At 37.3% G+C, this 21,580-nt stretch overlaps 2 protein-coding genes across 2 annotated transcripts; both read right to left on the bottom strand.

Moving 5' to 3' along the window:
• Nucleotides 1-8,816: 8,816 nt before the first annotated feature.
• On the bottom strand, nt 8,817-13,388 carry adra2b (adrenoceptor alpha 2B). Its single transcript, XM_052562586.1, has one exon. It carries the CDS (start codon nt 12,225-12,227, stop codon nt 10,701-10,703), a length of 1,527 nt encoding a protein of 508 aa, XP_052418546.1. The 5' UTR covers nt 12,228-13,388; the 3' UTR covers nt 8,817-10,700.
• Nucleotides 13,389-16,756: 3,368 nt separating this feature from the next.
• dusp2 (dual specificity phosphatase 2) lies at nt 16,757-19,978 on the bottom strand. The gene is made up of 4 exons (XM_052563839.1): nt 19,286-19,978; nt 18,305-18,435; nt 17,979-18,198; nt 16,757-17,882 (listed from the first exon to the last, which is right to left on the bottom strand). The coding sequence occupies exons 1-4, from the start codon at nt 19,677-19,679 to the stop codon at nt 17,629-17,631; spliced, it is 999 nt and encodes a 332-aa protein (XP_052419799.1). The 5' UTR covers nt 19,680-19,978; the 3' UTR covers nt 16,757-17,628.
• Between the last annotated feature and the right edge of the window lie 1,602 nt (nt 19,979-21,580).

Here is a 21,580-nt window from a genome sequence, read left to right as displayed (position 1 = left end):
TCTACGTCCGCTACGTTCTCAAAACTCAGGCAATTTGATAATACCTAGAATATCAAAATCAACTGCGGGCGGCAGATCCTTTTCCTATTTGGCGCCTAAACTCTGGAATAACCTACCTAACATTGTTCGGGAGGCAGACACACTCTTGCAGTTTAAATCTAGATTAAAGACCCATCTCTTTAACCTGGCATACACATAACATACTAATATGCTTTTAATATCCAAATCCGTTAAAGGATTTTTAGGCTGCATTAATTAGGTAAACTGGAACCGGAACACTTCACATAACACCGTACTTTCTACATCATTAGAAGAATGGCATCTACGCTAATATTTGTCTGTTTCTCTCTTGTTCCGAGGTCACCGTGGCCACCAGATCCAGTCTGTGTCCAGATCAGAGGGTCACTGCAGTCACCCGGATCCAGTACGTATCCAGACCAGATGGTGGATCAGCACCTAGAAAGGACCTCTACTGCCCTGAAAGACAGCGGAGACCAGGACAACTAGAGCCCCAGATACAGATCCCCTGTAAAGACCTTGTCTCAGAGGAGCACCAGGACAAGACCACAGGAAACAGATGATTCTTCTGCACAATCTGACTTTGCTGCAGCCTGGAATTGAACTACTGGTTTCGTCTGGTCAGAGGAGAACTGGCCCCCCAACTGAGCCTGGTTTCTCCCAAGGTTTTTTTCTCCATTCTGTCACCGATGGAGTTTCGGTTCCTTGCCGCTGTCGCCTCTGGCTTGCTTAGTTGGGGTCACTTCATCTACAGCGATATCGTTGACTTGATTGCAAATTAAAACAGACACTATTTCAACTGAACAGAGATGACATCAATGAATTCAATGATGAACTGCCTTTAACTATCATTTTGCATTATTGAGACACTGTTTTCCAAATGAATGTTGTTCAGTGCTTTGGCGCAATGTATTTTGTTTAAAGCACTATATAAATAAAGGTGATAAAGTCATTTATACGTTATTATATTTATATTTTGTAAATGATTAGTTCATCATTTTCTAATCATTTGTAGATGATTTATAAATTAATATACTAAACTAAATATAAACATATCACTTATTAATCATTTACGAACACATAGCTATGTTTTGTAAATGATTAGTTCACCATTAACTAATCACTTATAGATGACTTACAACTGAACATTATTATAAAATGCAGTGCAGCAATGTAACCCAGTCTTAATCAGTAGTATTTTAATCAACTTTTCTGAAATGTAACTATTTTTATTCTTGTGCAAAAAGGTCTAATTAAGTATTACATTCATTCTGGGCCAATAACACAGCAATTAGCCACTCCTGTCCACCTCCACCGAGTAGCTGGGCAGGAACATTGTCTTACTTGAGTCACTTGGATGCTTCTGCATGCACACACTCATTACTTTACCAGCACTGAGGGAAATGTGGTAATTTGCAAACCTTTCATTTGGGCTCTTGGTAATTATACACTATCTTCTGACTGCGGTGTGGACACTTAGTGATGTGCGAATCACCATATGGTTCCAGCGAGTGTTAAGTCATCACAACAGATGCTGAACACGATGTCATCCCTCCCTCAGGTTTGGAACTGTGATATGTGTTGGAGTTGTCACTTAACGTAGCGCATCTTGTGGAACCAGCTTCGTTCTGGGCTCTTGCAGATGTCTCAGTGAAACTTGTGAAAGACAAGTCAGTGATTTTGGCTTAACTGTGTTTGTAAATGTATTAGAATTTGATTAATTAGCTGGGTGTCATTCATGTCTTTAGCCGACTTGTTGGGAAAGAGATGTTGAGGGGAACAGGAAGTATGCTACAAAAATGGCTTTAGTTTATTGACAGAAGGCAAGTTGCTCACAAGCTGGGATCAACCACATCAAACATTCATGACTCTGTCATCTTTACAGTCACAGAGTTTTAGTAGATGATAGATGCAAAGGGAGGTTTTCTTCTTGTCTTTTTTTGGCTGTCTTAAATGGTTTCATTGCTTTACTATATGTTTACAAAGAGAGGCTTGTTTTTTATGCGTAGTGTTTTAAAATCTTCTGATTTCAAAGTTGTGGAGTGTATTCTAGATTCGACTACATTTCTGACTTTAAATGTCACTGAGCAATGAATTTGTAAATAAAGATTAAACTATACACTTCTTTCATGCTTAATTTCTTTCATTCATCTGAAGATAGATTACTCATCCTTATGGACGGAGGGCATGTACATTATCAATTTAAAGACTTTTACATCCGACAGTGATTTATGATATATCACAAGCTAGTTTAACAACGTGTTTCTAATTGCCCTCGGAATGAACTATATTCAACTAAATGGATTAATAAAAATATCAAAACATTTTTTACAAATCTTGTAAGTTATTTATAATAATAATAATAATAATAATAATTATTATTATTATTATTATTATTATTATTATTATTATTATTATTATTATTATTATTATTATTCTTTTAAGAAAATGATAAAATAAATATTTTTCTTTGAGATATGCTGTGTGGATAGAAAATGTTTTTTATTCTGATTGAACTTCTGAAGTTCATTATGGACATTTCTCAAGGTTAAGAAACAGTCGAATTCTTTAATTAACTGTGAAATCTACTAGCTATTTGTGATTGAAAATGATTATTTTTTCAGTGTACATTATATGGCTCTCTCTGTTCCACATCTTGCTGCATGAACTCTTTCCTGATCCCTCTCACTCTCATTGCATTTCATTTCCCATCTGTTCCGAGCTGTCTCTACTTCTAGCTTCCAGTCCATCTATTTTTCTTCATCCCAGTTTTTGTTCTCTCCTCTCGCTGTCAAGCCTCTCATCTCTCCAGATGTCGCTTTAGTTTTTTCTCTCTCACACGATGGTCACCCAGGGTCTTTTTTGCCTCGCCCAAAATTTCCCCATCCAGTCTTTCTGATTAGGACACACACTTTCCAGATCCACCCTCCCTGCTCCTGTTGTCCACAACAGCTACAGCCATTTTTTAAATTATAATGTAATGGCACATCCACACAGCATAAATATTTATGGGTGACTCTTCTTGTGCGAGTGCATGGGAGAATCAGGCTTCTTGTAAATGATGTTCACAGCAATCTGTGCTGTTTTGGCTCAAGTTCAGACCCTCCAAGCTACTGTTCCAGCTTTCCAGACTCACTGCTAAAATTGTGACCACGGAAATGCTGAAAATTTAGATGTTTTGCCAACAGCTTTGCCTTGTATCAGCCAACAGTTTACTTCTGAAGAATTCAAATATGACAGTCAGTCACACTGCTCCAAGCTGTGTTGCAAATATGCTCCTACTTGAACATTTTGACTTAAGCTTGGTAATTTGTCACTACCCTGGTCATTTTTTCCTTACATTGATACTTGGTCACAGTGACTTGTGGGTAAATAAAAAAGTGTGAGTGTACTTAATCATTATTTAATTTAAAAAATTATATTTAATTATTTCAAAACTATCATTATGTTTTTTTTTTTTTTTTGATGAGGGTCATACAACATGACATTTTACATCCTGAACTATCAAATTATCTGATTTATTAAGGGTTCTCTCTGTGACATCATTTCCTGCTAGTCACACCATTTAACTCAGATTTAAGGATTTTTTATTCATGTTTCTGCATGTTGGTCACACCACATGACTTTTTGTGGTTTTTATTCACGTTTTGCATGTTGGTTGCACCATATATCTTTGATGATATGACTTTTACTCTTGTTTCTGTTTGGTCGCACCACATGACTGATTTTGCAAAATAAAAGTTTTTGCAATATTAATAATAAACAGTCAAGAAATTTTAATAAAATCCTGGATAACACTTTACTTAAAGCCTTTGTGTATAAGTATAACTAACTGAAGCTCATTATTATTTTTATATTTCATTCAGTAAATAAATGATTTTCCTCACTTGTTATGTTCTGCCTTTTTTTAATATACATTGATATGACAAAAAAAAAAAAAAAGAGCTTTTCTCTCAGATAGCAAAAGACATCAGTGAGGCCGAGTGCTGTCCTAAAGGGGCAATCCTCAGTGGATTATAATACAGTTGTTAGACATGATGATATGTGGTACGTGATGAGGCTGTGACTGAACACACTTTGTATTTCCTGTTTGATTGTCTATGCCAAAAAACAACCCCTCCTCTTCCCATCCATTCCCAGCCATGGTCCAGTTAATCAATTTTCAAATGTACTGTAATAGTTTGCTGACCCAAACAAATGAACATTATAGAATTTCCATGGATGAGAATTTGGGTCAGGGGTAAGCCTGGAGGAGAAAGGACAAACTGCAGAGCGGTCACATCAGGTTCAAGACATTTCTGAAACAAAATGGTCAAACTGTGAAATGCTAAATGCATTATCTCTTGTTTACAGAATCATACAGGCATTTTAAAGAAAGCTCTATGGGTTTTATGAGATATATGTGCGTGGGCGAATTTATGTTTTTTTTTTTTTTTTTACGGTATGTTTTAAGATTAGTACAGTGGAAAGTCAGTTACAGAGAGGGTAATAAGGGACACTTAAGAGGAAGTTTAACTTGTTGAACTTTTTGAACTTGTCTTCTCTACACTCAAAACATTGACAATTGGTCAATGAAGGACATGAGATAATCTTAACAAATCGGATCTTTTAGAAAAAAGGACTCCTAATAGCTTACTAACATACTGATATTGCTATTTCTGCTATATTAGAAAGAGTAAAAGAGTATGCAATTTGGAATTTAGATGCTGTCTTTGTAATTATGTTAATGAATCATTCCATCAAAAGATTCTTTCAAAAATTCTTATTTATTAAAGTGCTGCTGCGGCTGCATGTAAAACTATTTTACTTGTTTTAGGAAAAAATAGACAATATTGTGTCTAATATGTCCTGCTGTCGTTCTGATAATTTAAAAACAACATCATTGCTTGTGTGATATGGCTTGTGTCACTTACTTTTTCCCATTGATTTTTCTCATAAGGATTAAAAAAAAAAAAAAGGGAAGGGAAATAACTGTCCCTTGATGTAATGCAAATTATATACAATATTTAAGTAGTTTTGACTTTCAGTTGACTCCCATACTTCATGGGAGTAAGTGAGTATTAATAAGTTCTTTAGGTGCAATTTGCTTGTTTTTTAGTTCCCTTTTTGGTGGAGATGTATTTGCAGCATCATGGTTAATGCAGCTTTTCACCAGAAATTGTGCTATTAACCATGATTATTTGGTTGATTCCTATTGTGATTGTAAGAAAATAAACAAGGAAAATACATTTTCCTTTAAGTATTTGTCTTGCTTGAATTTGTTCATTCATCTAGCTTCAAATCCACTTGCCAGCTGCTGTTTTTCTTTGTGGAACTCCAATCAACATGTTGTGTCTAATTATTTACTTACATGACAAATATAGTCATATAATAAGCAAGATGATGTACATTTGCTAAATAAACACCTTCAGGGTAACACAAGATGAAAGTGTTTTTATTATTATACTTATTATTATTATACTACATATTACAAACAAAGCTCTAAAAACGTTGGGAAGTTTTCTTACAATTCATACCAAACATAAGATTCTGCTGCATGACCATCAAGTTCATCGTTCCAAATACATACTTGGATTCAGAGACTAAATATAGCTTATTTACTTTATTTTGCAAATTGAGAGTGGGCTTTGGATGCAAAGACGTGTTTGCATGTTTCCTACCCCACACTGCCAGCCTCTTACTCAACCACTAATAAGATTCAGTCGTTTAAAAAGTAGGTCTCAGATTTCCCCAAACTTTTCTGTTCCTACATTAACTGGACTCTGTGTCTGAATTGTTTTCTGAATTTTGCCAACAACCTTTTTAATTGAAAGATTTACATAGCAGACAGCCCGGCGCATTGGATAAAAATATATTTATTTCCCTGCGATGACGTTTCCATATTTGTGGATGAATGAGTTAAATTTCTCTGAGTTTCTTCAACCAAGAGTTTGAAGCTCTACCAGAGCATGGCCTTGTGCATAGATGCTTTAGGAAAAGGATAGGCTACTAATTCATTCAAAATTATTTACACGCTTCGCATGAGACTTCATTAATTTTAAATGCAGCATCTTCCTGCAATTACCAGAAATGAATCTCCTTCCCTGTCTGAGTTCAGAGCATCTTATCTTGTAAAATACACACAATATTAACATTTGTTTTCTATTCCACTATTTTTAAAGTGCTGTCTTGATAAAGAAAGGCAATTAACATCAAAGAAGCTGAACCTGCATTTTAAGTATTAAATGCAGTCCGGTTTTAATCACTTAATCCCATGCATGCATTGTGTACAGAAACATCGCCATTCCTAATTCAATCATGCTGGTGAATACAAATGTTTTTTTAAAAGTATTGGAGGGTTCAAATTGACCTTAAGGGAGACCGAGAGTTTATCCAACCATATCAACATACATCTGCCCAGTGGTGGACAGTAACGGAGTAGCTTTACTTCGTTACTGTACTTAAGTACATTTTTCAAGTATCTGTACTTTACTGGAGTAGTTTTATTTTGAGCAACTTTTACTTTTACTTCACTACATTCCAAAGCATAAAATCGTACTTTTTACTTCACTACATTTCATAAAACATATCGTTACTCCCTATTATATCACGTGCTCCGACACGCAGAAGCGGTGTCTGACTCATCATGAACGAACTGAATCTTTTCAAAATAAACTTTTAAATCGGATCACGAATCACACCAAACGATTCGTTTACGAATTAGAATGATCCGATTGCAGCTGTTCTGGAGTCGACCACTCACTGATTCAAATGAACCGTTTAGTGCGAGTCACCAGAAGTAAGAACCGGGAGATCTTGTGAGCGCGTGCGTCTGACGTTGCTAAAAGTAAGTTATTAATGTCGAAATTTTGGATTAATTATTGTAACTGAAAATCATATTTAGGTCAAAACTGTCAGTTGTTTGGAAACTAAATCCGTTGTAAAGAGTGATCTATTTAAGCCCACTGAAATGCTCGAGTGCAGACGATGCAGACACATCAATTCTAGGTAAAAAACAACAACAACAAAAAACCCATAAAATAACACAGATTAAATACAATAACTCGTGTTAAAAGTTTTATTAAAATGTCCTATGTTACGTCTGTTTTTATATTGTTTATCGACAGTAACGTTATACATATGTATATTGTTTGGATTAACTAGACTAGTAGACAGACATAAATGTTCATCGTACTGAAAATAAGTAAATATTGTTAGCTGATGCTAACTGTCTAGCTAACAAGCTTGTTGGTGCTAAGTTGATGTAATTTTTATAAATAATGTCCAAATATTTTTATTCAGCCACCTATATATATATATATATATATATATATATATATAGTTTACATCTGGTTAGAAAAGAAAGGATGTGATGTTCAGAACATGGTAACTACAGTAATTATCAGTGGGAAGAGATGCACCCCGTTAGGCCAGGGGTGTTTTTACACCACAGACAAGATTTGAGAAGGAAAAAATCATTATCTTTATTTACATTTTTTTTATTATTTTTTTCCGTAAAATGTTCTTCCTAACTTCAGGCCTTATTATCATGTCATATATACAGTACAGACCAAAAGTTTGGACACACCTTCTCATTTAGAGAGTTTTCTTTATTTTCATGACTATGAAAATAGTAGATTCATGCTGAAGGCATCAAAACTATGAATTAACACATGTGGAATTATATATGGAATTATATACATTTCAAAAAACTGTGAAACATCTGAAAATATGTCATATTCTGGGTTCTTCAAAGTAGCCACCTTTTGCTTTGATTACTGCTTTGCACACTCTTGGCATTCTCTTGATGAGCTTCAAGAGGTAGTCACCTGAAATGGTCTTTCAACAGTCTTGAAGGAGTTCCCCGAGAGACGCTTAGCACTTGTTGGTTCTTTTGCCTTCTGTCTGCGGTCCAGCTCACCCCTAAACCATCTGGATTGGGTTCAGGTCCGGTGACTGTGGAGGCCTGGTCATCTGGCGCAGAACCCCATCACTCTCCTTCTTGCTCAAATAGCCCTTGATGCCTTCAGTGTGACTCTACAATTTTCATAGTCATGAAAATAAAGAAAACTCTTTGTATGAGAAGGTGTGTCCAAACTTTTGGTCTTTACTGTAACTTTGATATTCTGTAAAACAACAAACTTTAAAATACTTTTTTCTTACTGGTGAAAATCAGATGGTCATCTCTTTTTTCTCTCGGGTACATCACAGTGTAAGCTTCACAGTGAACATTACTCTCATCAGCGTAGTCCATATCAACAACAAAAATATATCTTGACTCCATATAGTGGTTATTTTGAAAAAATCCAAGGTATTTTGAGCAGTAGGATTATAAAAAGAATATGTGCTAATATAAAATTAAATTAAGTAGCCTATATAAAATTGCAAACATCTATCGTGCAATACTTTTTTACTTAAGTACATAAAAACTTGAGTACTTTTGTACTTTCACTTGAGTAAAATTGAAAAAGGAGTACTTTTACTTTTACTGGAGTAATATTTTACCATATGTATCTGTACTTTTACTCAAGTACTTGATTTGTGTACTTCGTCCACCACTGCATCTGCCAAAGCACCAATTAATCCCGTTCTCAAATATATCAAAACATCTGCCTTTTTGAATACAAATTTCCTTTCTTTATATCTATATAGTAGAAACTAGTATATCTGCATTAAAATCTGAGAAAAGTGAAGTTATATGATATATATATATATATATATATATATATATATATATATATATATATATATATATATATATAAATATCTGTTGACAATTTTTCTTCTAGAGTTGTTTTGGAGAAAAAAAGAAAAGAAATTATGTCAGGTTTTCATAAAGCCTCGCCATTAGTAAAACCTCATTTTCTTTGCATAATTTCCAATGTGTCCCAATGACGTGTCGATATAAAATCTGTTCATCTGCACTAAAAGCGCCATAGTTATTCTCTTTACAGCAATGAGTCAGTTAGCACACACAGCTCAGTGGTTTTATTTTTTTAAGAGCAGTGGAAAACCAACAGTATTACACTGAAGAAAGAGGAGTCCAGGAGGCAAAATGGATACAGTTACCAGTACCCCCGTCAGTTGCAAAGCTTTTGAGAATGCAGCCCAAATGCAATGTCCTCACACATACAAAAAAAAAAAAAAAAAAGGACAGTAGAAGGGTTTTTAATCGTTTTGTAGCTAAAGCTGAACTCCTCATGTCTGTTTTTGAAATTTGAACATATGTAGAGGGGGGAAACAATAAGAAATAGCAGGATGAATAAATACAAAATCATTTACATAACAATAATTTACAGCTGTCATCTTAGATTTGACTCATTTTATAATTGTCTCAAAAGGATTCGTTCAAAATGACCTGCAATAAAAATATTATTTTGAAATGAACTCTGGTTTAAGAAAATATTAGAGTTTAGCAGCAAAACGTAAAAAAAAAAAAATTAATTGGCACGAGAAGTAGCTGAATCATAAGCACTGGCAGATATGGTGAACCAGCCACATTTATCAAGCACATACATATATAGTTGAACTGGTGCCAGTGGAATCAAGGGAGGGATGTGAACTCACTCGCTCAAAGAAACCTCCACACAACAGAATTCGCACACCCTCTCGCACACAACATCCATTTCCAAACATACACTGCAGTCAGACACAACACATACCCATTCACAACATTTGCTCGGCACACACACACATACACACACACACAGGGATCATTAGCAAAAAATACAATGACCAAAGAAATAGAAAGCATCACTGCTATCAGCCCTTAGTCCCAAAGTATCACCCTGCTGAATGCTCAGACAATTAGGGTGCAGTAGATCAATGTACACCAACAAATGATCATTTGTTCTTTTATACAAAGAAAAGTGCTGAACCACATCAGAAAGAGCACCTCCGGTGAAATCAGGAGGTTTGTGTCATCTGATACAGTCACCAAAGTCTAAAGTCATTTTGGATGACGCAAAGAGTCTTATCATATTAAAAATGAAAATGACTTTTCTTATGAATACACATATTAAGTTCTCATAATAAACAATTTGTTAGCTTAAAGCCTGTTGGCAATCAGTCCAAGACGCAAAGAAACAGAAAGGCTTCCATCCATGACAGGTGTTCTGTATTCACAGAGCCTTTCTGCATCACAGCATGGCAGAAAATCTATGGGGGATCTGTAACTAAAGCCTTAATGTTCGATCGGAGAAACTTGCGTCAGCCAGTTTCATACACGTTGCCCCTGGCAAGGATTTCCACAGGAGTATTTCATGTCTTTGTTCCTCAGAAGTAATGCTGTGTATGCATTGGTAGACCGATCAGCATGGAAAAGCTGTACGTAAAGATTCTGAATGGTGTACCTCTGAAGTCCTTAGTGAAATCCATGTTTGCAGTATCTCCAAGGCCTGCTGTTCTTAGAAAGAAAAATACAATAACCTTTGTAACCGACCTCCACGTTGCTTTTCTTTGCAGGTGTGCAATAGTCCCAGTAAGTTATTTTGTGTTCGGCCTTGATTTGTCAAAGTCTATGAATATTTTTGGATTAGCCCCATTTTATAAAACAAATACCAGGAATCCAATGCCTCAGTTCACCGGGCAGCACAAAAAGCCCTTCGTTTACAATGCAACAGCACCATTATTGTGCTTCTTACGGTCCGTGTTCTGAATAGCCGCATATTTACTGTCCGTGGAGATGATCCACCTCAGGAGCTTCAGAAGAATGTGCCTTTGGTGTTCTTGCAGAGAATCTTTTTGAAGGATCTGCGGAAGTCTTTGTTGAAGATGGTGTAGATGACCGGGTTGAGGCAGCTGTTGCAGTAGCCGATCCAGAAGAAGAACTTAAAGAGCGGCTCTGGCAGGGTGCAGGTCTCCGGGCACACAGCCTGTAGGCTGTACGAGAAGAAGAAAGGGAACCAGCAGATGACAAAGACGCCAATTACCACTGCCAGCACAAAGGTGAAGCGCTTCTCTCGGTTGACCATTGCTTTGCGCCGTGCGGAGTTGGGCGTTCCTTCCTGCTTCGTCTTCCAGGTCACTAGTTTGGCACCTTTTGCGGTGGCAATCATATCTCTGTATTTCTGTATGGTGGCAGGAGAATGGATGCCACTGGGTGTCACGCCTGGGGTGCAAGGGACCTCTAACCCCCTTCCACCTTGCTCTGTGTCCGAGTCCGAGCTCATGCTTTCTCCGTTATTATTGTCGGGCTGTTTTATGATCTTCTTTGCCTTTTTCCCCTCTTTATGTTTCTTAGGTGCCATTTCGGATGAATTCGAAGGAGATGGGGAAGGGCACGGTGAGGTCGGCGTCACGGTTGCCAAAGCGGGTTGCAGATGTTTGATGGAGAATGGGGGGCTCGCTGATTCCTGGGCGGACTCCACTTGGGACACGGCCAGAGTCGGAGGCCTGGGTTTTTTCTGCAAGGTAGAGGGCGTTTCATCTCCTCTTCCATTTTGTAGACCCTCTGTGTAGACCTTGAGCTGAGGGGTTGTAGCAATGGCTGGGACCTCTTTGCGGGGCTCCCCTGGTGGACATCTTGTGTGCTGCTTGGCGATCTGGTAGATCCGCATGTAAACTAAGATCATAATCAGACATGGAGCAAAGAAGGAACCGATAGTAGAGTACAGTATGTACCAACGCTCATCATTGAGTTGACACTGTGGCAGCCCACCTGAATCGCCGCCGCCTTTGTTCTTGTTCATGGAGAGTAGCGGTGGGAAGGAGATGACTGCTGAGATCAGCCACACCACCAAAATGGCACATTTGATGCGTTTGGGCGTCCGCTGTGCACCGTATGTGACAGCGCGCGAGATAGACATGTAGCGGTCTAGACTGATAGCGCACAGGTGTACTATAGAGGAAGTGCAGAACAACACATCCAGCGCCAGGTAAATCTCACACCATACAGAGCGGAAATACCAGTAGCCCATCAGTTCATTGGCCAGTGAAAATGGAATGATAAGGGTGGCCACCAAAATATCCGCGGCTGCAAGGGAGACCAAGAAGAGGTTCTGGGGTCCTCTAAGCGAGCGGCTGGTTAAAACAGCGATGATGACCAGAATATTGCCAACAATTGTAAAAAGAATCATCAACGTGATGGCTGTTGCAAAGGCTGCTGTGGCTTCTGGAGTGTATGGAGCGAGTTTTATCATGCTCTGGTTACAAGTCGGTGAAGACGTGACTCCGGTACCGTTAATGTTGTGGCCAGTCAGACCCGTGCCGGCAGAGCACGCGCTTGCCATGACTGCCAAAGCGCGGCAACTGAGGGTGCACGTGGACTAATAAGTTTCTATCAGTAATCCGAATGTTGCCAGAAAAAAAAGAAAAAAAAGCTGCTCTTTAGCTGCTGTTTTTTGCTTCTGAGAATTTAGTAAAATATGTTTGGTTTAAATCAATTTAAACGAAACAATACAGTGTTTAATGAGCTAAAGATTCTGTCAGCCATTGTTATGTCACATCTCATCGAGTGTTGGTAGTTTATTCCTTTGCCTCAAATTTGGAATAAGCGTCATCTGGGTTATGGAATAATAATGGAAAAGTGCAACTTGATTTAAAAGGCAGGCATCAAATAAATTAGATGTCGGATAGATTACATTCATGTAATTATAATTTACGGTTCTGATAAAAAAATATATAATATACAGCTTTGTCAAGAAATTATCAACTTCGGGGGGTTATTTTATATTATATATATATATAGACGACAGACAGTGTGAGGGGGGAAACTAAAACAAAACAAACAAAATCGCCCAAAACCAATGCAGAAATACAAGGTTTAGGAACCACAGATCGATCAACTTCCAATATGAAAAATCTTCGTATTGTGCTTCCATAAACGATTAGAGTGACAGTTATTCAGTTTTAACATTGTACATATTCTAAAGTTCAAATTAAGAATAAAAACGGTATAAATTCTTAACAAGCTCTTACAAAACAAATATATTGGAATGCTTAAATCTAGGTTACCCAGATGCACAAGCCTCCACGGAGCACAAGGCTTTAAATATAAATCTCCAGAGAGCACGCAGCAGCGCGCGGCGATGTGCCAGTTTCCCCTCGCAGTTTTCACAAGTTTGCTAAATGAATTTAAGCGCAACAACTACCCTGATAAATGATGGAGTCTGATGTAGCGTGTCGTTGTTACATTCCTGAGTGGAGAAAGTCGGCTTAATAAAGAATCAGAGGCATGCCGAAATTGTCCGAGTAGTATGTCAAAGCACTGAAATGAAGTATAATGTCTGAGAAGAGTTTGTCGCCCGTCTCCCTCCGTGTTTCCCCCGTTTTAGTCACAGCATCAGTCATCGAGTTGAATGTCTCCTACGTGCCTCGCGCATTACCTCAGAGACTATTTGGAGTATCGGTGCGCCTCGCGCGAGCCGCTCTGGCTTCATCTCTACGCAGCGGTTCTCCTCTGTATCCCACTGTAAGTGATGTCAGGACGGGCGTCATAAGGCGAACTCTTCCCACCCACTTAGAAGCCTGACCTATCCTAACACTCTATTGTCAAACATAAAACAAATACAGGCGTATAATGGATGCAATTCAGATAATACATTTTGGAGAAATCAACAATCCAAACAACTTGTATCCAAAACGGATAAAAGTAACTTTATAGGATTTTTTATGATGACATTTACACAATACAGAGTGGAGTATGCATTTGACTATATATATTCATTTAAAAAATTTACTTCTCAAACTGCATTGTAAAGCACCAAAAAAAAAAAAAAAAAACTAATGAAAAATTGCAGTTTTTTTTTTTTGTTTTTTTTTGTTTTTTTTTACAGGTGCGTAACTGCACAGAACTACATTTGATAGTGTTCATGATTACCTCCAACCCAACAAAAAAGCAATACATTAAAAGTAAATAAACTTAAGAAGCAACAGAGACCTGTTTGAAAAGTTTCAAACTTTAATGACAGACTGCGCTCTCGTGTGTAAAAGGACTCGTGACGGCCGAGCGCTTCATCCGCTCCGTATTCGCGCTTCATTTCAGAAAGATCAAGTGGTTTAATGCTCTCTTCAGATGATAAAGTGCAACATATACCCAAACGCAATTTAGAAGCTCTTCAAGCGTATCCATTAGGATCAGTGGATTTCTATTCCCCGATCACCAGTGTTACCCTCGTGATTTTAGCAAAAACTCAGGATGTTGTCTCAAAAGGGTCGAATTCATATATATATATATATATATATATATATATATATATATATATATATATATTCGAACAGAAAGCTCTTCAGTGGAGTGCTGTGTTTATATAAATATTTGACTGGGTTTATATAAATATTTGACTGCTTTTAACAGATATAGCCGTATATAAAAGATAGATAGATAGATAGATAGATAGATAGATAGATAGATAGATAGATAGATAGATAGATAGATAGATAGATAGATAGATAGATAGATAGATAGATAGATAGATAGATAGATAGACATATAGTTGGGTGGCAGGGAAGAGTTAGGTTGAGCATTTATAAACCAGTGGTGAGGTCTGCCCTCTTATGGACAACAAAACACAGGAATATTTAACCATATGATAATAATGATTGTAGCACCATATTTCTGACTAGAGCCTATGCAGTATGAAAAAGTATGAAAAAATAAAAATGCAAATAAATAAATAAATAATTGGACAAAAACTGAAAAAACGTGCTCTAGGACGTTTATCGTTGCGCGCCACTCTGTATACTGTAAGTCTATACCTCACAGCCTCGTTTTCATCTGTGTTAAATTCAGTATGGCGTCTAACCTGATTAAATTCTATTGACTAAAATGTGTAACTATTACTAAATTTTAATGGTGTTCTACGGCATGTCAGATTATTATTATTTATTTTTAATCTATTTTATCATTAATGCCATTTAAGATCATGGCACTCTCCCCCCTGAAGATGTTCCTTCCGGAGAGAAGTCATTTTCTAGGGGTAAAACCAGTACTGATTACTAGGGCCCCAAAGGAAGAGAGGGCCCTTGAAAAGTCTGGAATATATATTTTCAAGGGGAGGGGGGCCCATTAGGATTGCATATGCATAGGCCCGGGATCTTGTGTAGCGCCTTTGTACACACACAAACACACACATAATTTGAAGCAACCTTGATTCCCAACAACAAAAACTAAGCCTCTGTGTTGTCCCTGCTGTTGTAAGAGTTCACAAACAGAATTAACCCTGGGCAACATGCAGGTTTTCCAAATTCATTTAGCTGACAAAGTGCATTGGAGCTGACAAGACTGCCAATATTCCCCATAGCCTGTTCAAAGCATTATTTCAATTATTTGTTTAGGCATTCAAAGTAAAATGAGGCAGAAATTGCTGCTGTCAGAATAATGTCAGATGAAAAGTTTTTATATGAAATAGTTAATGATTTCAATCATAGTGTAAGAGCTTAACAGCCTAAATATTTACTGGGTAAAATGTAATTCAGAAATATTGAGAGGCCATCATTGAAACTCAAACAAAATTAAACACGGCTTGATCCAATTTAAATGTAAATTTAAAACTGCCTGAGTAAGCAAACAAGTTCATATGTTTTCCAGAGAGCATGACACAGAGGATGTTCTGAGTTTTGAGGGACATGAGACCATATCACTGCTGTCATCACAGGACCTGCCTCACATGGGCTACAGCGATCTGTTTCACCCTAAGTGTTTAGAACTTCCATCAAAGTGTGGCAGAAAGCTAAATGTCTTCCATGCTTACTCTCACAATGAAAGAGTTGTAGATGCTGATGGCTGTAAGCACAATGACCTTCTGTTACACAATCACGAATCACCCCACATGCTACTTGATTGGTCATCTCTGATTTGGTTATGTATTCCACACAATGCTCCAAAGTTACAAAACAAACTCCTCTGTTTCTTGCTACTGACATTTGCTCACCTTCAACACATTCAACAATTTCAGTGCGATATAAGATTTAAATGATAATCATAATTATAAATCTAGCATGGTAGAGACCAGCTCATGCTTATAGATTTTTTGACTAACACTGCCACTTTGTGGCCTCCTGTATTATTTGTATTACCTGTATTAAACAGTATTTTTTTCCTTTGACAGTAGATGGCGCTGTGCTAAAATATTTCAGCTGCTTTATATAATATGTAGCAAATCCAAAAGGCATTCAATTTCCATTTTAATACTTTCGCGTGATTACCACAGCACCGAACAAGAACAGACAGTGCCGAAATGTGCGCCAAAGACTATTGCAACAATGTGAAATAAACTAAGAAATAAGCAGTGGTATCTGTTTATGATTACTCCGCTGCTCGGAATGCTTTAGTATTGCAACACTAACTTGCAAATGTTTGGGACCAGTACCTTTAGCAAGACTCAGGATTACGGTTTCACGTAAATGCTGTTACTTTGATATTTTCGTTCATTAAAACAATCTGAAAAAAGCATGATTTTTGAAGGATCGTGTGACAGTAAAGACTCGAGTAATGATGCTGAAAATTCAGCTTTGCTTCACATGAATGAAATGTAAATTTTGCTATATATTACAATAAAAACAGGTTATTTAAAATCGTAATAATTGTAAATAATAAATAAATTGTAAATAAATAATAGTAAATACATTGTAATAATATTTTATAATGTAACTGCATTTTTCATTAAATAAATGCAACTTTGGTAAGCATTAGATTATTATTGTGAAAATCATATTAAGTAAAGTGTCATTACCTGTGGCCTATGGTAATAATTGGGACCATAATTTGTCAGTGAGTAATAATTTAAAACAAGATAAAAGACAAAACATAGACTTCTGCTTTAAAGAAAATGAATCCATCATTTTATTGACATACTGAAATAAGTGAACCACATAGCTTACAAAAGATCAAACAAATCCAATTTAAAGTGCATTGCTTGGATGAAAATATATAAATAAATATTCACAAAAATAAAGGGAATAAAATAACACTTTATAAAAAATAAAAATAAATTACAAGGCTTTAGTGCCTGTCCCGACACAATTGAACTTGCTTTTAAAATGAGCTAAGATCACAGTTTGTCAGGTCGGTTCGCCCTTTAAAACGTGTTTGAGACTGACAATTAGACAGTAACTTCATGGAAAAACTTGACATTTACCAGACAGAAGACTAACCACACGTCACAGCCTTATATGGTCACAGCATCAGTCACGGCAGTCAACTGGAACATTGACTGATGCAACCATTTGCATACATACACATACATACAACGTATATTACCGCTCAAGCCAAAATTAAAGCGAAATGCTTTATTGCCCATTTTTGGGTAAGCTGTTTGTCTGTTTCATCAATATCTCATATGCAAGTTATCTTTGGTCGATGTTACATGATAATAGTAGTAGAATATCACAATGACACGTGGTTATTACATTTTCCATGATGGCTACTGGGTGTAGAAGTGAGTCAGCGATGCCATTGTTGTTGCGGAAACACTGAAAGCCATTCCTCTGTGTTTAGTTTGTATTGCCATAAACAATCGAGAACAGGTGGCCGGCTGATGCCATCTATTACCCAAACAACACCCATAGATAGCATAAGACTAAAACTTCCTGAAAGCACCTTTGCAGATCTTTCACAGTCTTTGACGTCGAAGCTGTGGTCAGTAGATCTGTCTTCTGAAAGTTAGTGGAGCCAGTTCAAGATATTAAAGTTCAAAAAGCAGTGCCACCGCTATTTCTGTCTAGTACAGAATAGGGGCACAAAACGTCCGTCTCGAACTGCAGAAGTTGGCCCATGAAGGCTAAGTTGGGCGAGATGACTTGTCGGCGGCGTTTTACGAAGTCAAAGGCCTCGTCCAGACTGACACGTCGAGCGTTTATGAGGTACGCCAGGCAGATGGTGGCTGACCGGGAGATTCCTGCTTGACAGTGGACCAGCACTCGACCGCCACTCTCTTTTATCGAATCTGCAGATGCAATGAAGATGAGCGTTAGTTTTTAGGTCATTATTAAATTCCTTAAGGATTCAGAAATGTATTTTTGTGGATGCCACTAGGACTTACCGATGAAGTGGATGGCCTCTGGAAAGAGGACGCGTATGTCTGCAGCCAGGCTGTCCTCCACCTTCAGAGTTTTGTATTGAAGTTCCTCCTCGAACAGGTTGGGACAGGAAGAGGATACGTTGAGCACAGCGGTGATCCCGCATCGCTCCAGAGTCTCCCGTCTGGATGAGTGATGCGCACTGCCCAGAAAGAGGAAGGGGAGGATTTCGACTGGACCACCCTAGAAATCAAAATGGACAAAATCAATGAGTGTCTTTAAAGTACATTTTGACATATTAAATGGTGTTAGATAATTCATAATGATTCTGAGATTTCACATAGCTAACCTGATCATAGAGAGGAGTCTTTCTTCCGGAAACAATGGGCTCTGAATCGCTGAGAGCAGGATGATTTGAGCACATGACAGGAGGGCTAAAGCAGAGCTCTGGATAAAGTGTGAAGAACCCGTCAAATCCACCTAGAATTGGTGAAAGGAAACATTTTGTTGTTAATAATTTGCATTTCATTTTACAGGATTCAACAAACAGAGCAAGCAAACATCTCAACAAATTTGTAACAAACCTGCAAGTGTAGCAAAATTACATTTTGAATTAAAAATAACCTATGGTGCGAATGTAATACACTGCAAAACAAGGTAATTTTCTCCTTTGTAATATCTTATATATATATTTTGACTGGAATAAATACAGTTGATGCAGATTTTACCACATGACGCACATTTTTATGTTACCTGACAAATCTTTCTGTATAGTGTATAAAGCAGCTGTTTATTCAGTATGCAAAAGTTACATTTCATAACTAATAATATGAATATTGAACTAGCATCTAATTACTTTTGTTGATATAAAATAGTCATAATAAATCATAGTATTCCAAATCAAATCAGAAGTTAACATGTGAATGTTTTGTAGTTTTTTTGTAATTTTTCCATTTTTACAGTGAAAATAAATGTATTTAAATAATATAAAGTACTACTATTATTCAGACAGATAGATAGATAGATAGATAGATAGATAGATAGATAGATAGATAGATAGATAGATAGATAGATAGATAGATAGATAGATAGAGCTATTTCTTCTATAAATGTTCTTTAATCAAATTTTTTCGTTACTGTTACATTTATTTTAGATGTTACCACATACTTTTTACAAGGTTTTTTTTTTTCTTTCTTTTTTCACAAGCTTTTTAAATGACCTGCAAAACCATTTTACAGTGTAAAGAAATATATGAAATAGTTCAGAACTGAACTGAAGCATTGATTCCCCCCAAAACAATGACAACATGTCTAGTTCTGTGAAGTTTACCTTGTAAGAAGCAGATGTGCGTCGAGGCAGACTGGACCTCTGATTGAAGGGCACTGAGGAGGAGACTGGCCAGACTCTCGCTCTTCAGATCTCGGACCGAGCGACTGTTGTCATCCAGGACCACCACTGGAGAGAAGTCCCCGTTCCGCAGCTGGGCCAGCAGCGACTTATCGGCCACCAGCCACTCCAGACACACCACGGAGCTCTTGGACCTCCGTCTCAGCATGGAATTCCAGTTGACGTTGCGGGACTCGAGGATGTGCGCTCGAGAGAAGGCGAGGAACGGCCGGCAGTCCAACACGATGCATCCCCCAGACGCGAAAAGCTCAGAGGGAGTCCTCAAAATCTGAACCAACTCACTGCCAGAGATCTCCAGAGGGTTGCCGATACCCATGACCTCTCCAGACAAAACAACAGCCGTGAGGAGAAACGGATATTCTTCACAGCATCAACAACAGCGCTTTAAAATAAATGGTAACGAATTTGTTTGTAAAGTAGAGATGAAGAACTGTAAACAATAACAAAAACAGATGACAAAAATAAATTCTGTATTATTTTGTTCGTAGATGCCTGACGTGTTTTCACAGTTTTATTACTTTAAAATGAACATCGAATAATTTTGTCTTTAAATGTCAATTTCGTTTTAAAGTCCTTTATTTGTCAGCAGATGTGATTCTACAGCGAGGCAGGGTTGGAAACAGTATTTGTATAGCCTCTCCTTCGCCACAGCCACGCCTTCATTTTCCACAAAAGGAACCGACGTCACGCACGGAAGCGCCATATATGGCTTGTTGACTTAGACCGACGTTCCATATATGGCTCTTGACGCGCGCAACAGTTTTCCCACTGGCACGTGGTCGTTGGGGTTACCCGTGTTTTTACTTTGTGACGTGAGTTTAAGCAGTACCATTATAGAGCTGTAGAACCGCAACACACACACACACGTTAGAGTGCGTTCTATTATAACACCTTTGTGGTTGGCTTGAGGGCTTTGTGCAAGGTCACTTCGTTAAATCAGGAACATCAAACCACGCGCTGAAGGAGATCATGTGTTTTCATACTTGACCATGTCATTGTGTGTGGGTAAAATACACCGCGCTGCAACTTTCCATACAGGTGTACGGTTTCAGTGGGTGATGCAATTTGTTAAAATGACAAATAGATATAAAAGCTGCTAAGAAAAAGCAAAACACACAATGATATAATACAATATAAAGGTAAGTGCTTTTCAAACAAAGAAAAATAGAAATAAACAACAACAACAAGTTTGAATTGAACCCTAGACATTTCTAGTTGATTTGATTATAAAAATCCTAGAGGTTTGTTAGGATTATGTGCATTACGCATATTCGTAATGCATTTAGGTGAAAATGATAATAGTAATTTAGAAATGTACCTACTGTATTTATTTTCCTTTAAATAATTTAATATGTTCATCTGACCTCATCAAACCCCAGGCAGCGATTTTAATGAAGACATTAAAATAAACAGATCCAACAAGTGTGTATCCGACAATTTCATTACAATTTTATCACAATCTAGTGTCTCGGAGACCCCAAACAAGTAATTTTTCACAACTCTCACAAGACTAGGGAATGTATCATGACATATCATTGTGATGAATAATATTTAGATCTATTAGCTCTGGGGACTCTGAAGCCCCAACAAGGGTTAAAATAATAAGAAATATTTTTATGTTGTAATAAAAATAATCATTGCACTGACTGAAATAATTTCTCGCCTGACAAAATATACAGTATTTCACAACATGGTAATATCTTTCTCTGCCTGCAGATGACAGTTGAGAATGAACACTTGTACATATTCAGCTCAGCCTATAATTACAATACCAAAGGTTTATTATTAGGATTATATGCAGTAAGTATATCTACAATACATTACGTCCTTATGGAATGATCTTTAAGTACTCTGAAATCAATTCTATATGTGACTTCACAAACGCAAAGACAAACAGAACTATTTCAAATGTACGTCTATTTTTAACCCCTATAAGAACAAGTTGTAGACATTAAGGAGCAGGTTGTTCTCTGGATGCATGAACGAGGCTAATAGCACGGCCTCCCACGCATTCACCTTACTGTGGTTGTCCAGGGCTCCATTCTCCATGCACGTCCACACACAGGTGCTATAAAGGGGAGGGGCTTGTTGTACTTGTGAATGAAATGATGTGCAGTGGAGAAATAGGCCATGGGTTATAAAGTGGAAAAACAACATGGACACTGGATGCAGGATTATGTTTGGAATTAAACGGCCCAAGGGGCTGGATAATCTTTA

This window comes from Carassius gibelio, chromosome B8 (genome assembly GCF_023724105.1).
Source record: "Carassius gibelio isolate Cgi1373 ecotype wild population from Czech Republic chromosome B8, carGib1.2-hapl.c, whole genome shotgun sequence".
Lineage (NCBI taxonomy): Eukaryota > Metazoa > Chordata > Actinopteri > Cypriniformes > Cyprinidae > Carassius > Carassius gibelio.
Note: the sequence above shows the minus strand (reverse complement) of the source record. Positions and strands in the feature narration are given on the sequence as shown.